At 54.7% G+C, this 12833-nt stretch overlaps 4 protein-coding genes across 4 annotated transcripts; 1 reads left to right on the forward strand and 3 right to left on the reverse strand.

Annotated features, from left to right (window-relative positions):
* Positions 1 to 185: 185 nt before the first annotated feature.
* N7510_005628 (N-acetylglucosamine-6-phosphate deacetylase) lies at positions 186 to 1529 on the reverse strand (the record flags this gene model as incomplete). Its single annotated transcript, XM_056977554.1, has 2 exons — positions 186 to 1094; positions 1149 to 1529. 2 exons carry the CDS (start codon positions 1527 to 1529, stop codon positions 186 to 188), a joined length of 1290 nt encoding a protein of 429 aa, XP_056833586.1.
* Positions 1530 to 2222: 693 nt separating this feature from the next.
* On the forward strand, positions 2223 to 3965 carry N7510_005629 (unc-93 family MFS transporter; the record flags this gene model as incomplete). Its single annotated transcript, XM_056977555.1, has 4 exons — positions 2223 to 2864; positions 2934 to 3556; positions 3612 to 3707; positions 3761 to 3965. The coding sequence occupies 4 exons, from the start codon at positions 2223 to 2225 to the stop codon at positions 3963 to 3965; spliced, it is 1566 nt and encodes a 521-aa protein (XP_056833587.1).
* A 910-nt stretch (positions 3966 to 4875) lies between these two features.
* farB1 (putative C6 transcription factor (Ctf1B)) lies at positions 4876 to 7587 on the reverse strand (the record flags this gene model as incomplete). Its single annotated transcript, XM_056977556.1, has 3 exons — positions 4876 to 7028; positions 7081 to 7265; positions 7355 to 7587. 3 exons carry the CDS (start codon positions 7585 to 7587, stop codon positions 4876 to 4878), a joined length of 2571 nt encoding a protein of 856 aa, XP_056833588.1.
* Positions 7588 to 9938: 2351 nt separating this feature from the next.
* Positions 9939 to 12536, reverse strand: N7510_005631 (uncharacterized protein; the record flags this gene model as incomplete). The annotated part of the gene is made up of 1 exon (XM_056977557.1): positions 9939 to 12536. One exon carries the CDS (start codon positions 12534 to 12536, stop codon positions 9939 to 9941), a length of 2598 nt encoding a protein of 865 aa, XP_056833589.1.
* Between the last annotated feature and the right edge of the window lie 297 nt (positions 12537 to 12833).

The following is a 12833-nucleotide window of genomic DNA, read 5'->3' on the forward strand; positions in this document are numbered from 1 at the left end:
ATTGATATCTGAATCTATCATCATATGCTTTCTTGTCGTGCTCTATGCGATCTTTCGCTGGAGATAAGAAAAAAAGTGCAATCAACGCCGAAGATCCATCCCATCGCAGAGAGAAACCACCCATAAAATGTTGGAAAATACGCAGATAATGACGTCCTGGGATATTCAACGCCAAGAAAAAAATTTCACATCGCCGCCGCTTTATCGGTATCATGGATTTTGACCCCAAGCTTCCACACCTGGTCAACCGTCAGTGTCCGACCCGAGTAATCGTCCTCCTTCTCACCCAGCACAACTAGATCGGCATCAGCGCCGCTCGCCAGGGATCCCTTGACGCCCTCCAAGCCCAGCAAGCGTGCCGGCGTGGCCGTGACGGCATTGATCGCGTCTGCCGTGGAGGAACCCGACCAGCGACGGAAGTTGTTCACACACTCGATGAGCGTAGCCGAGCTGCCAGCAATCTTATCGGATCCCTCCAGGGTCAGACGAGCGCCGGTCTTAACAATGCGCTCGCCGTTGGTCCACTCGTACACACCATCCGGCAAACCACAGAGGCGCATTGCATCCGTGACCAGCACCAGCCCGTCCGGATGCGCGTTGTACGCGATCTTGATGGAGGTAGGATGCAAATGGATGCCGTCGGCAATGACCCCGTAGAACGGACGGCGCCGCTCGCTCTGGCCCAGTAGGCCGAAGATGCCCGGGTTGCGGTGGTAGAAGGGCCGCATGGCGTTGAAAAGATGGGTAATCATGCGCGCGCCCTGGTGCGTGGCCGATACGGCCTGTTCGTAGGTGGCGTCCGAGTGACCGATGGAGAAGATGATACCACGCTTCGTGATTTCAGGAATCTGCGACATCATGTCACCCACCTCGGGGGCGGCGGTGATCATCTTGATTGGACCGGGGTTGTTCATATGCTCCGCGCCGTAGCAATGCAACAGATCCTCCAGGTTCTGAGCGGCGCGCAACACTTCGGGCTTGTGGATGCCATTGCGGCCGGCGCTGAGGAAGGGGCCCTCGACGTGCGCACCCAGGGACTCGGCGCCATCTTCGGGGCGGAGCGTACTCGCTGAGGGGCCAAGAGACGGCAACACCTGTCATAGCCATTTAGTTTTCGCAATAGACCGTCGAGAACATCTCGCGCTTACCTTCCAGTAAACCTCCGGCGTGGAGCTGATCACCGTTGGCAGGTAGGACGTCACACCGGTGCGGGCCAGACCGTGATTGACCATGCGCAGGCCCTCATCGTACTCCTCCTTGGTGTCACAGGGCACCGAGAAATCAAAACCCTGCGCGCCGTTCAGCTGCACATCGATCAGACCGGGGGCCAGAATGCGGCCGCCCAGATCGATAATCTCGTCGGGGGAGAGGTGAAGTTCATAAAAGGCCTCCTGGTCCTTGAGGATCTTGCCGGACAGCGAGTCGATCCAGAGATCCTGTTCGACGAGCTCAGCACCGCGCACCAGTCGGCAGTTGGTGAACTTGGTGATGCGCGGGTGGGAGGCCGTCTTGCCGGGCATGATGGTCATGGGTGGATGATTCGTAGGATGGGGAGTCACCGCGAAGCAGCGGGGAGCCATGATATAATGGGGCCAAACATATTAGGGTAGGGTAGACTACCATGACGATAGATGGATGCAACAGTAGTGGACGGACGGTATGCCGAGTCCGAGAGCAGAGACAGAGAGCGAGAAGGATGTACCTGTGCGGGTAAATTGTGTGGGGAGGTACATGTGGTGTACAGTGGCGTGTACCTGAGCCCACTGCGACGCTAAAAGGTTGCATCCCGTATTTACAATACAAGGTTTGCATCATGACCAATGGATCATCCGGACGGTCGCATTCGGCAAGGCTGCCTCTACCAAGTCACAGAGCCTCCAGTTTTCGACATCCCCACAACTTCTCCAGTCTGGCGGGGAATCGGTCGACTTCCGAAGACCATAATGAATCATAACGAGGGTGTCCCACGTCGCATGCGACATATCCCCACGGGCGGGAGGCACAATGGAACAGACACTGCTCTCCCCCGGCGATGATTTAACTAACCAGTATGGCCTCCATCGATGAGAAAATCTTCCGTTTTCATGTTCGCTCTTGCCCGACACCCACCCACCCCCAGACACCGGAATTGGCTCACGGGGCCCACCAAACATTCCAGCCGTGATCCTTGATCGGATCGTTGCTCGCATCCCTTTCTGGCTCGTTTCTTCCTCTTTTCCATCATGGCCAAGGTCCAGTCCGAGCTGGAGATGTCGGAGAACGTGGCACACGAGTCCACACAGAAGAAGCAGCAAGATGAGCAATATTCAGAGACAACGACCATCCAGAGAGACGACCCCGAGGCCGGGCCCGACCACGCCGTCGTCGGCCCGCCATGGATGTACAAGCCGATGCTGACCATCGGCTCCTTCCAGCTGCCGTGGTTTGCCTCGCCCGAAACCCAGCTGGTGCTGGTCTCGTTCGTCTGTTTCCTCTGCCCCGGCATGTTCAATGCTGTCTCGGGGCTCGGAGGCGCGGGCCAGCTCAAAACCACCGATGTCAACAACGCCAACACCGCGCTCTACAGCACTTTTGCCGTCGTGGGCTTCTTTGCCGGGTCGGTCGCTAATCGCATTGGGCTTCGTTTGACGCTCTCGATCGGTGGCTTCGGCTACTTCCTCTATGTTGCATCGCTCCTCTCCTATAATATCAACCAGAATGCCGGGTTTCTGATCTTTGCCGGCGCGCTGCTCGGCGTCTGCGGTGGTCTGCTGTGGTGTGCACAGGGTGCGGTGATGATGAGCTATCCCCATGAACATGAGAAGGGCAAGTTTATCTCGATCTTTTGGGTTATCTTCAATCTGGGTGGCGTAATTGGCAGCCTGGTAAGTTTTTGAATATTAAGCAGCGCCCGATTAAAAAAAAAAGATCTAGCGCTGATATGACATTGATAGATCCCTCTCGGTCAGAACATACATTCCAAAGCTGGCAAGGTGGACAATGGCACCTACATTGCATTTCTGGTTCTCATGGCAGTAGGATTCGTCCTCTGCTGGGGCCTCGCCGACGCGAAGCACATCATGCGCAAGGATGGGTCCCGGGTTATTGTGATCAAGAATCCCACCTGGAAATCCGAGTTCCTGGGGCTGTGGGAGACGCTTCGCAGCGACTCCTATATCATTCTCCTGTTCCCCATGTTCCTGGCCAGTAACTGGTTCTACGGGTATCACTTCAACACCGTCAACGGCGCCTACTTCACGATCCGCACACGTGCCCTCAATAGTCTTCTCTACTGGCTGATGCAGATGGTCGGCGCGTTTATCTTTGGCCAGCTGCTCGATCTGAAGTTCTTCTCTCGGCCCATGCGCGCCAGGCTCAACTTTGGCTTGCTTTTTATGATCACGATGGGTATCTGGGGCGGTGGCTATGCTTTCCAGAGACAGTATACGCGGGAAATGGTCAAGGATGACAAGAACTTTGTCAAGACGGACTTCACAGACGGCGGCTATATTGGTCCCATGTTCTTGTACATGTTTTACGGCTTCTATGATGCTGCGTTCCAGACCTGCACCTACTGGTAAGTGGACGAACGACTCGGAATTTCACCCAACCCTTGCTAATTTGCTGCTTAGGTACATGGGCTCGCTTTCTAACAACGCCCGGAAGCTGGCCAATTTCGCTGGTTTCTACAAAGGAATCCAGTCGGCCGGTGCAGCTGCCATGTGGCGGTAAGTTTTGATCCTCATTTCCTCCGGTGTCCCATCACTGATAGCCCTCACAGCCTGGATGCTGAAAACACACCGTTCATAACCGAGTTTGCCTCATGCTGGGGTCTGTTGCTTGGCAGCATGCTAATCGCATCGCCTGTGATCTGGTTCAAGGTCAAGGAGAGCACCGCGGTGGAAGATGACCTGCGCTTCTCGGACGAGACGGCCGCCGACGTTATCGGTGATGAGGATAAGCAGCGACCTGCAGAGGAGCTTTGAGAAAAGAAAGAGATGGGAACGTCAAAGCCGAATCTTTTCTGCGTGATTGTATTTTTATATTGGGCGAGTGCTACGATACGTCTGTAGATATAAAATCTCCTAAAAATCCATATATCTATATGTTAAGCAATGCCTATCGCGACATTTAGATATTCGGATAAGGCTCAATTGTCCCCTGTAAGCACTAAAATAACCCTAAGCAAGCCACTCGGGCCCGAGCGTCCATCACGCAATATTCATATACAGACAACGCACGATCACCGCAAAGAAACAGAATTAGACAGGTACCACCATCAACGTCGGCAGCGACTCGTAATGTGTTGCTGAATTGGGGCCATGAGACCCGAAATTCGGACTGTGTTTCCATCTGAATTGGAAGGTCCAGGATGTTCAAGAGGACTTGGCTATGCTTTCCATGGGTTGAATATGCAACTAGTTTCACTTCTACTACTACTGTCTCAGGGTCTTCAGCATGAACTTGATCTCCACAATCCACGCCAGTCCCTGCCGATCAGATCCAGACTAACGGGCACTGCTGCCTAGGCAGATGATGACAACGTTCCCGTACCGATGTCTTGCATCCATCACATGTGATGCCGAGTTCCAATCGGCCCGTGAGACATGAAGATCGGATGCATTGCACACAAAGTTATGTTGTTTATGAAAATTAATCATTTCCATTTCCAATTGCTATGATTTGCCCGAATAGGTATCCTTCTATCACAAAATACAACACAGACATCACTGTCGTCACGGACATTAGAAGAAGTAACGCGCCGAGGAACACCGCTCCCATTTTTTTTTTCTGGTGTCGGACGCACCAGATCCTCCCAAAAAAATAATAAGACAATAAGTAATTAAAAAATGTCCAGGATAAAAAAGGAGTTAAAAAAAAACAAAAGCACATGCTTTACTCGCCCACGGTGAGTCCAAGATCCGTGTCCAGATCGGCGGAGAGACCGGCCGGGTTGCGTGCGTGAGCCTCGGCAGCGCGGGCCTCGGAGCGATCGGCACGGTCCAGAGTCGCGCCGTCAGTCGATTTGGGATAGATAGAATCGAACATTGCGTTCATAGTATTGTCCGTCATAGTGGGGCCGGATGAAGCGCCATTTTCGTCCGCAGCAAAAAAGTCATTGCCTGCGTCGTCGAAGTTGATCAGGGCGTCGAAATCGTTCTGGGTCACTTCAGCGTCGTTGGCCAGGTCCATCAGTTCGGTCAGGCTCATTTCAGACTCCAGGGCAGGCATGGCGAGGGAATCTTTTTGCGTGAAGTTCGGGTTGAGGTTGTTTGTGCTGCCGTTGTCGCTACCGTCGGAGTGTGGCGGGGTCGAGGCGAATATACCTGAGGCGGTCCGCGCGCCGGCGGTTGCCTCCTTGGGGTTGGGGTAGGTCAGATCTGGAATCTTCTGGGCGAGAGAGTCGGGCGGTGGTGTCAGGGTATCAAGGCGGCTGCCTTCGCCGGTGACGTTGCGTCGGGTTGACTGCACGTCCTGCGGAGCAACTGTGAGTTGGATGCCGGCCTTGCGAATCGCGGCCTCCAAGAACGATGTGGCGAAGTCGGCCGACGCGTAGATCTCGCGCAGGCGTTGGAGGATGCGCATGCACTGATAGAAGCGCTGGAGGCTGGTCATTCGAATGCTCGGGTCGCTCGACTTGATGTCCAGCAGATGGATAATGACTGCCGGCAGGAGCACCGTGACTCCAGTCGTAGGGTAATACCGAGTCAAGTCTAGGCTATGAAGGTCCTGGGCAATGTTGGTAATTTCCACTGCCGCATATCGTACCTTGTTTCGCGACATGTCCTGCAGCTCCGCGTCCATAGATGGATACGGGATGGCCGGAAGAACCTGGGGGCGATGTAGCGCACTAGATGTCGTGAGGTAGACCATCTTCAGCAGGGCACGATGTGAGTGCAACACCTCCTCTGCCTCGGACAGTTTAGATCCGCCGGATGAGACGTATTGGGTTTCCACGGGGAGGTTGGCCAGCCAATCCTCCAAGTCCTGATCGCAACGGCGCACTTCGAATGTTTCCGCAGTTGACTTCTTCGGAACAAGCATCATAGTCGTCTCCATGGTGCCGCCGAATTTGTGACTCAAAACCGAGTACTGGGCTGACAGGACGTGGCTGACGCAAAGGCACAGCTTGGCCTTCTCGATGAACATGAGAGCCAGCTCGCGCTGGTGACCCACGTTCTGCAAGATCTCCGAGTTGCCCACCATGCTGACAATTTCTGGTGAGAATGGGTGGAATTCAAAGTCGTCCAGGGTCAACATCGGCACGTCGCAGTCATCGTCCTTGACGCGCATCGGGCGCCGCATGCCTAGGGCAATCAGCCGGTCGCGAGTGTATGTGCTCCACCAGATACGTTTCCACATCCGCTGGCGGCGAAGATCCATTCGCGAGTTCCCGGGGTCCCGGTGAAGGCCGATGGTGTGAGCCAAAGACAAACTGACTCCCATCCAATGCCAGGTGTCCTTCTGGTCGTCCGGGGTTTCGTACCAGTAGGTCATGAGAAGAAGAGACTGCACCAAGGAGATGCGGTCGACTTCATAGTCGAAATCATAGAGCAACCGAGCGCGTTGGAAAAAGATTTTGCGAGCTGCTTTGCGAGTTTGGTAGCCCGCGGCCTGCAGATGCTTCATGTCAATGAAGGCCATGCCAGCGAACATAACCGCCTGAAACAGCAGTAAACTGATCCGGTGAATGCCGTCGTTGTGAACGATCGTTTGCAGAAACTCCTCCAGATCCAACAAGGGCATGTAGGTGTGTACGTAGTGGATGTAGCTCTTCAACAGTTCATTCCGCAGGGCCACATCAGGGACGGTCAGCGCTCCTTTGGCGGCTAGATACTCGATGTCCTCCTTTTGCAGTCGTGCGGGCAGACCGCGAATATAGTCTGGGAGATAGACACCGCCGCGTGGGCTACCAAACGACGGGTCCAACAGCTGCTGAATCTGCGAAGTGACGTTGGCTAGGGGCATCGATGCTGGCACGGCCAGGTTGGGTGCCATGCGACGACGGTAACGGTCATCGGAGCCAATTCGCTGCACCTGGGTTTGATCTGGACCTGAGGTCAGCTATATACAACAAGGATTTGGTGGGAAAGGACGAACACAGCATATGCGGCATATGCTCCCGGTGGTCAATATCGACCGAGGTCTGCGAGGGCGAGGTGGGCTCCATCTCGTTGAACCCCAAGGAGTCGCTCAGTCTGTTGTGCAGAGTCAGATTGTCCTCCGACGCCTCGCCGGGCGAGTCAACAATCTGATTGTTGTTGTCTACTTCGACCCGAGATTTCCTGCGAGGCAGGCTCTATTAGCCTCAGGGGATTCTTTTTCTTTTCTTATTTTTTTTTTAAAGAAAAATTTATGATTCTTATCGACTTACTTTCTGCGCTTGCTCTCCGTCACGATGCACTCGACCTGGTCGAGGCGACAATTCGTGCAGGGCGAGCCGTTTTCTACGACATCGCAGCGCACCTTGCGGGCGCGGCAGCAACAGCATGCTTTGGAAGCGCGGCGCTTGACGGGCCGATTGTGGCCCGACAGGCCGGCGACAGAGGCCTTGCGCTTCCCTTGCGAGTCAGATTCGGTCATTGTCGCGGTGGCATTAATAGTCATAGTGTGAATGGGGAAGCGGCGTGGGCGGACATGCGTGTGGCGAAGCACATACGGTGTTGTTGAGAGAGTATAGTGTGGTTCGCGCGCCCGCCGGGGAGAAGGATGGTTAAGTATGCGGGAGTTAAGTTGAGTCTGGGGGCCCCGGCAGAACCGGGGAAAAGCCACTGGACTAGTGTCTGTTCCCCACCACGAGAGACATTTCCACCTTTGTCCCACAGGCGTGTCGTCACTCTGAGCTCGGGCCGGTCACGTTACCCCTCTCGGTCCGTTCGGAAGGTATTCCTGTTTAGGTGAGTCGGCTGTATGCTACGATTCTTATTAACTATGAAATGTTTCTCATCTTTGGGGATGATGATGAATCTGGCAGTGGTACTACTATCATGATACTCGTTGGACCCAAGGAAAAAGAAGACGAATAGTAACCATCCTGCCAGGAAAACTTCTCCAGTGGGCCTGGACAGAACTCCGAAATACTCCAGCAAAACCCCGATCCCGTGTGTGGTCGTGGAGCGAAAAGGGATCGGAGCCGCTAGCGTAGGGGGGACCAGTCGAGGCTGCCAGACAGGCCGATGGGCGGAGAATGGTTGGGCCTGGTGGGGGCGGTGTCGCAAGTAGGTCTGTTTTGGTGAGAGGCATGATTCTTCTTTCTTGGAAGCCCCATCCATCATCATAATGCCTCGAGAGATGTAACAGTGTCACAGGGTGAACTCCTCTATCAGCGGTATAATTGCCATGGAGAATCTAATTGATGTACTATTTAGTATAGGCCCCGCCAGAGTGAAAGAATTCTGCTCGAGTCGCCGAGACTGATCTTCCATGCCCCTGACCCGTCGTAAACCGTGGCAAGGGCCCAGATCACGGATTAGATAATAATAATAATCGCCCGGCGTTCGACGTTTCTGTGGGACCGAGTCAATCATTCCTGCAGCTGGAGAAGAAACTGCCGATTGTCGGAGAATTCATTATGAGTTTGATCATGGTCAAGGATGGCATTGTTCTTGTGCTTCAATTGTCCCGGACATGATTGGTTGGTATTGCCCCTCGGCTGACTACTGGAGAGAGCCAGCCCTCGTTCCGCGGATGCCAGCAATCTTCGACCACTCCGTTGTGCGCAATAATAATGGAGGACTGTGGGGAATCCCAACGCCTCTCCAGGCCGGTCGGGGCTTTGCGGGGCGTGATGCTGAGAATTCTGCGCTCGCACGCGGATCCAGTAGTGGGACGCCAATCATGGTCAGTATCGCTGGAAATTCCGAAACCTTGCACAATTCCGCTGTCTCTCCCAGATCCAGGTTCCATGCCACGGAACACCACCCGATCCCTGTATACAATTAGTCAGGTCAGGCAGGTATGTGTAGTTCTCCCGACTCGGCCAGGCCAGCAGTGCCGAGTCTAGCTTCCGAGTCCACGTTGAGTAAGGGTCTTGCCATGATTGGTAAGGGCGAAACTCTGCACCACGGATAACCGGATATGTAGGTTGCTGTAAGAAATCATTCACTGCAGGATTGCGGAGTGCCCTATCCCACGCCCTCGGACTTCTGCCCGCACAGCCTATTAGCCCCCATGGATTCCAGGGTTGGGGAAAACGGCTGATCGGAGGCTAGCGAGTACATAGTTCCCCAGTCATCCCACGAGCGCGGACGGGCCTGTGGCACGAACAGGACATATGTTGCTCGACTGCTCCGTACTATGGAATTATTTCCCCACGCTTTTTGACTTCGAAGAGAAGCCGATATGGAGGGCTCGCCCTGTCAGCAGGCTCGAAATCGACTAGGGGGAGGGGGTGGCGGTAGCACCGCTTGGAGCTCCCACATGGTTGGGCTAGACTGAAGCCGATCGCAACACGAGGGGAAACGGCGTCGTCATACCTAAGCAGTGAAAGTTGGTATTGGCTGCCAACTCGCTCACAATTCACAATAGGTGTGGGCGTGCATAGTCAATGCGCGCGCGGCTCATAACAGGCTGCTCACACACCAAAAAACCGGGTGTGGACTTTGGTGGATTTGCCTCCAACGGGAGTGGTGGCACTACTTACCTAGGGTTAAGCTCGGACGGGCGATTCGCGGGCTGACAGGCGATTCTCGGGGTCAGACTGGGTTGGATGGTGATTCGCTATGCCTGTGGTGCCAGTAAATAGCATCATCACATTTAGTAGATACTCTACAGGGTACGTACGCAGTCATTCAATAAATCATATTCACATATTCACAATAAAGTACGCCTGGAGGTACCAGGTCTTGAAGAATCATAACATTTCCGAAACAACGAGAACACCAACATCGGCGAGGGAGGGGAATCAAACGAAGAGAATCCAAAAACACACTGAAAATCATACAAGGTCTAGTATTCACTCATATGCCGCCACGGCCCATTCTCTCAATCGATCCCATGATCCCTCCACGGCCAGGGGTGAAGACTGCAATGCCCGACTTGCCGCCGCTGTTGGTTCGCGAGTGACCACCCGGAGCACCGTATCGGGGGATGCGCTTCTCGCCGTGACTGGGGTGACGGATGGACCCAGATCGACCAACGCTGCGACGGAGGGTGTCGCAGTCTTGTTCAGCAGATCCATCATTATTATCGTCCGCAGGAGCAGACGAGGAGACGGACGGTTCGCGGACCGGGTTTGGAGGCTGGCTTTGCTGAATAGCAAGCCACTCGTCCACCGCAGCGACCAGCTCGCCCTTCTCAGCGCGTTCGGACTTGAGTTCAAAACGCAGGTGGGCACTGTCTTCCTTCAGCGCGGCCATTTCCTGTTGCAGGCCCTTGATCTGCGCCTCCAGGACGCGCTTCTCGGTCTCATGCTCGTCGTTCTCACGGGCAATCATGCTAGCATTGGCAGCAACCATAGATTCCGAGGTTGCGGCGTCACGCTCAGACCGAAGACGCCTAGCTTCCTCGCGAGCAGTCGCGAGTTTATTTTCAGCCTCGCGCACGCGCTTCTCCCAGCGTCCCTCATAGCTCTTCTTGAGCGCGGCGACCTTGGTCTCATGCTTGCTCTTGTACAGAGTATGCAACTCACGAGCGACTTTCTCCACGGCGTCCTGGACTTCCCGCGCGGTATCTTCAGCGCATTTGGAGGCCGGAGCTGCCGAGCCAGATACCTCTGATGCAGAGGTACGGGCGGCCGACAATTGGCTTTCCAGCTCGACGAGCTTGCCCTCCAGCTGTTCTTTGCTCTTCTCAGCCTCCTCGGCCTTCCGGGTCAGACGGTCTCGTTCGCGCTCGCCTTCGACTAACTCTGCACGGACAGACCGCAAGACACTTTCCATCTCCTTGCCCCGGCGATCCCATTCACCTTGCTCAATCTGCAGAGCTTCTTTGCGCGCAGCTTCGTTCCGTACTTCTTCTAGAGCTTCACCGACGCGTCTTTCCGCATCGGCTATCGCCTTCTTCAGACTGGCGACCTCGGCGTCCTTTCCACTCAGCGTGGCCTTGAGGGACGAGATCTCAGACATGAACCCTGATTTAAGAGACTCCAATTCCCGGGGCGTGATGGTGGGGATAGAGCGAGGAGTCGGTGCAGGTGGAATATCAAAATCCAGTAGGGACGCCTTCGACGGAGACCGAATAGACTCCCGTAGTGCCCTCAGAGGTGACCGTCGCGACGGAGAGTACCGGCCACTCTGCATGGAGTGACGGGGGAGGAAATTCATGTGATCTGTGAGATCAAGCAGGTTGGGTGTTTCGCCCGGATTGTCTGTCTCCTGAAACTGTCTCCGTCTTGGGGTAGGGGATCCAACAGGCGGGTCACCGTCAACTATCGCACTGCCTCTGTATGCCCTGCGCGCTGTTCCCGGGGTGGCCGGATTATGGCGGTCTGTCAGGGCCGGACTGGGCGCAATGCTGTTACGCATAGCTTTGACAGGTGAGGCACCCCGAAGGCTTGCAAATTCAGTCATGTCCACATTGGGCACAGCGGAGAAGGTGCTGAGGCATGTGTCGTCCATTGAGTCATGCATATCATCGTCACCAGCTGGGATGAAGTTTTCTTTGTTTGCGATTCCACTATCGCCATCCTCTCGAAGCACAGTGCTCATTCCCTCGTTGTGCTTGTCTTCCATCACGCTATTGGCTACCGTTGAGCGGTTATGGGCGGCCGAGACCATGCTCTGGTTGTCGATGAGACTGGGATCATCGTCGACATGGATGTCAGGATCGCCCACTCGACTCACCATGCCCTTCTTGCATCTCTCGTTCATTTGCGTCTCATCCCCATGATCCTGTGGGGTCTGGTCAAACGACCGCTTTCGGGGCGTAGCCGTAGCGGAATTTCTACGATAGGGCGACTGGGACATGTGGCGCAATTTCTGAGAGTTGATTGCATTTTCCTCCGGCCAGAAGGGTGAGCTAGCACCCGCGTCGATGACCGGCTGTGCATCCAAGTCAGGCGATCCACCTTGCAGTTCGCGCAGCTTTTCGAAATCAACCGTGTCGTCCCTACCCTCAGGCCGGAATGGGGAGCTTGTCGGGACGTCAAGTGCAAATCTTTTATTCAGACCCGGTGACATGGCCGGCTGCACCTGACGCAGCCTTTGGAAGTCCACCGTCTCCTCACGAGCGTCAGGCTGGAAGGGCGAGCTAGTGATATCATCTGTGTCGCGCTCACTCAGACCAGGAGACATGCGCTGGATCTCGCGCAGTTTGTGAAAATCGACTGTGTCCTCGCGAGTCTCGGGTTGGAAGGGTGAGCTCGGGGCCTCGTGGAAGGAGTCGTTATCATTGACATCATCATTATCATTCTCGTGATCATTTTGGACGTAGAAATCGTTTTCGTCGACGGGGTACTCATGAGACTCCATATTGAGCTCCAGGGAATTCTTCAGCGGACTCGAGGGGAAGGGGCCCGCAGACATGGGCTTGGTGAGAAACGGCGAGGAAGTCAACTTTGGGGAGTGGGCTCGCACGTTATGGTGGGAGGAGGATAAGGGGGAGAGCGGATTTGACATGGTGCGTGGTGCAATGGTGGTCGTTACCTGGCGTTGCAGATATGCAGAACGTCAACACGAGCCTGTGGTGATGCTTTGTTGTGGCGGTTGCCCAGTCAACACCGCTAGTCCATATTGGGTCATCCGCTCTGTATACCGGCATGAAGTCAAGGAACACGCGATAGTTCTCTCTCGAATACACTGTCCTTCTATACACAGTACTAAGATCTGTGGGTATCTATCTATTGATGTTTCTCTGCCTTCATCGGACCCCTGAACGCCACCTCTTATATCGTAACCAACAATGATTCGTAGACC

Source organism: Penicillium lagena (assembly GCF_028827675.1).
Source record: "Penicillium lagena strain IBT 129212 chromosome Unknown utg000003l_segment0_segment0, whole genome shotgun sequence".
Lineage (NCBI taxonomy): Eukaryota > Fungi > Ascomycota > Eurotiomycetes > Eurotiales > Aspergillaceae > Penicillium > Penicillium lagena.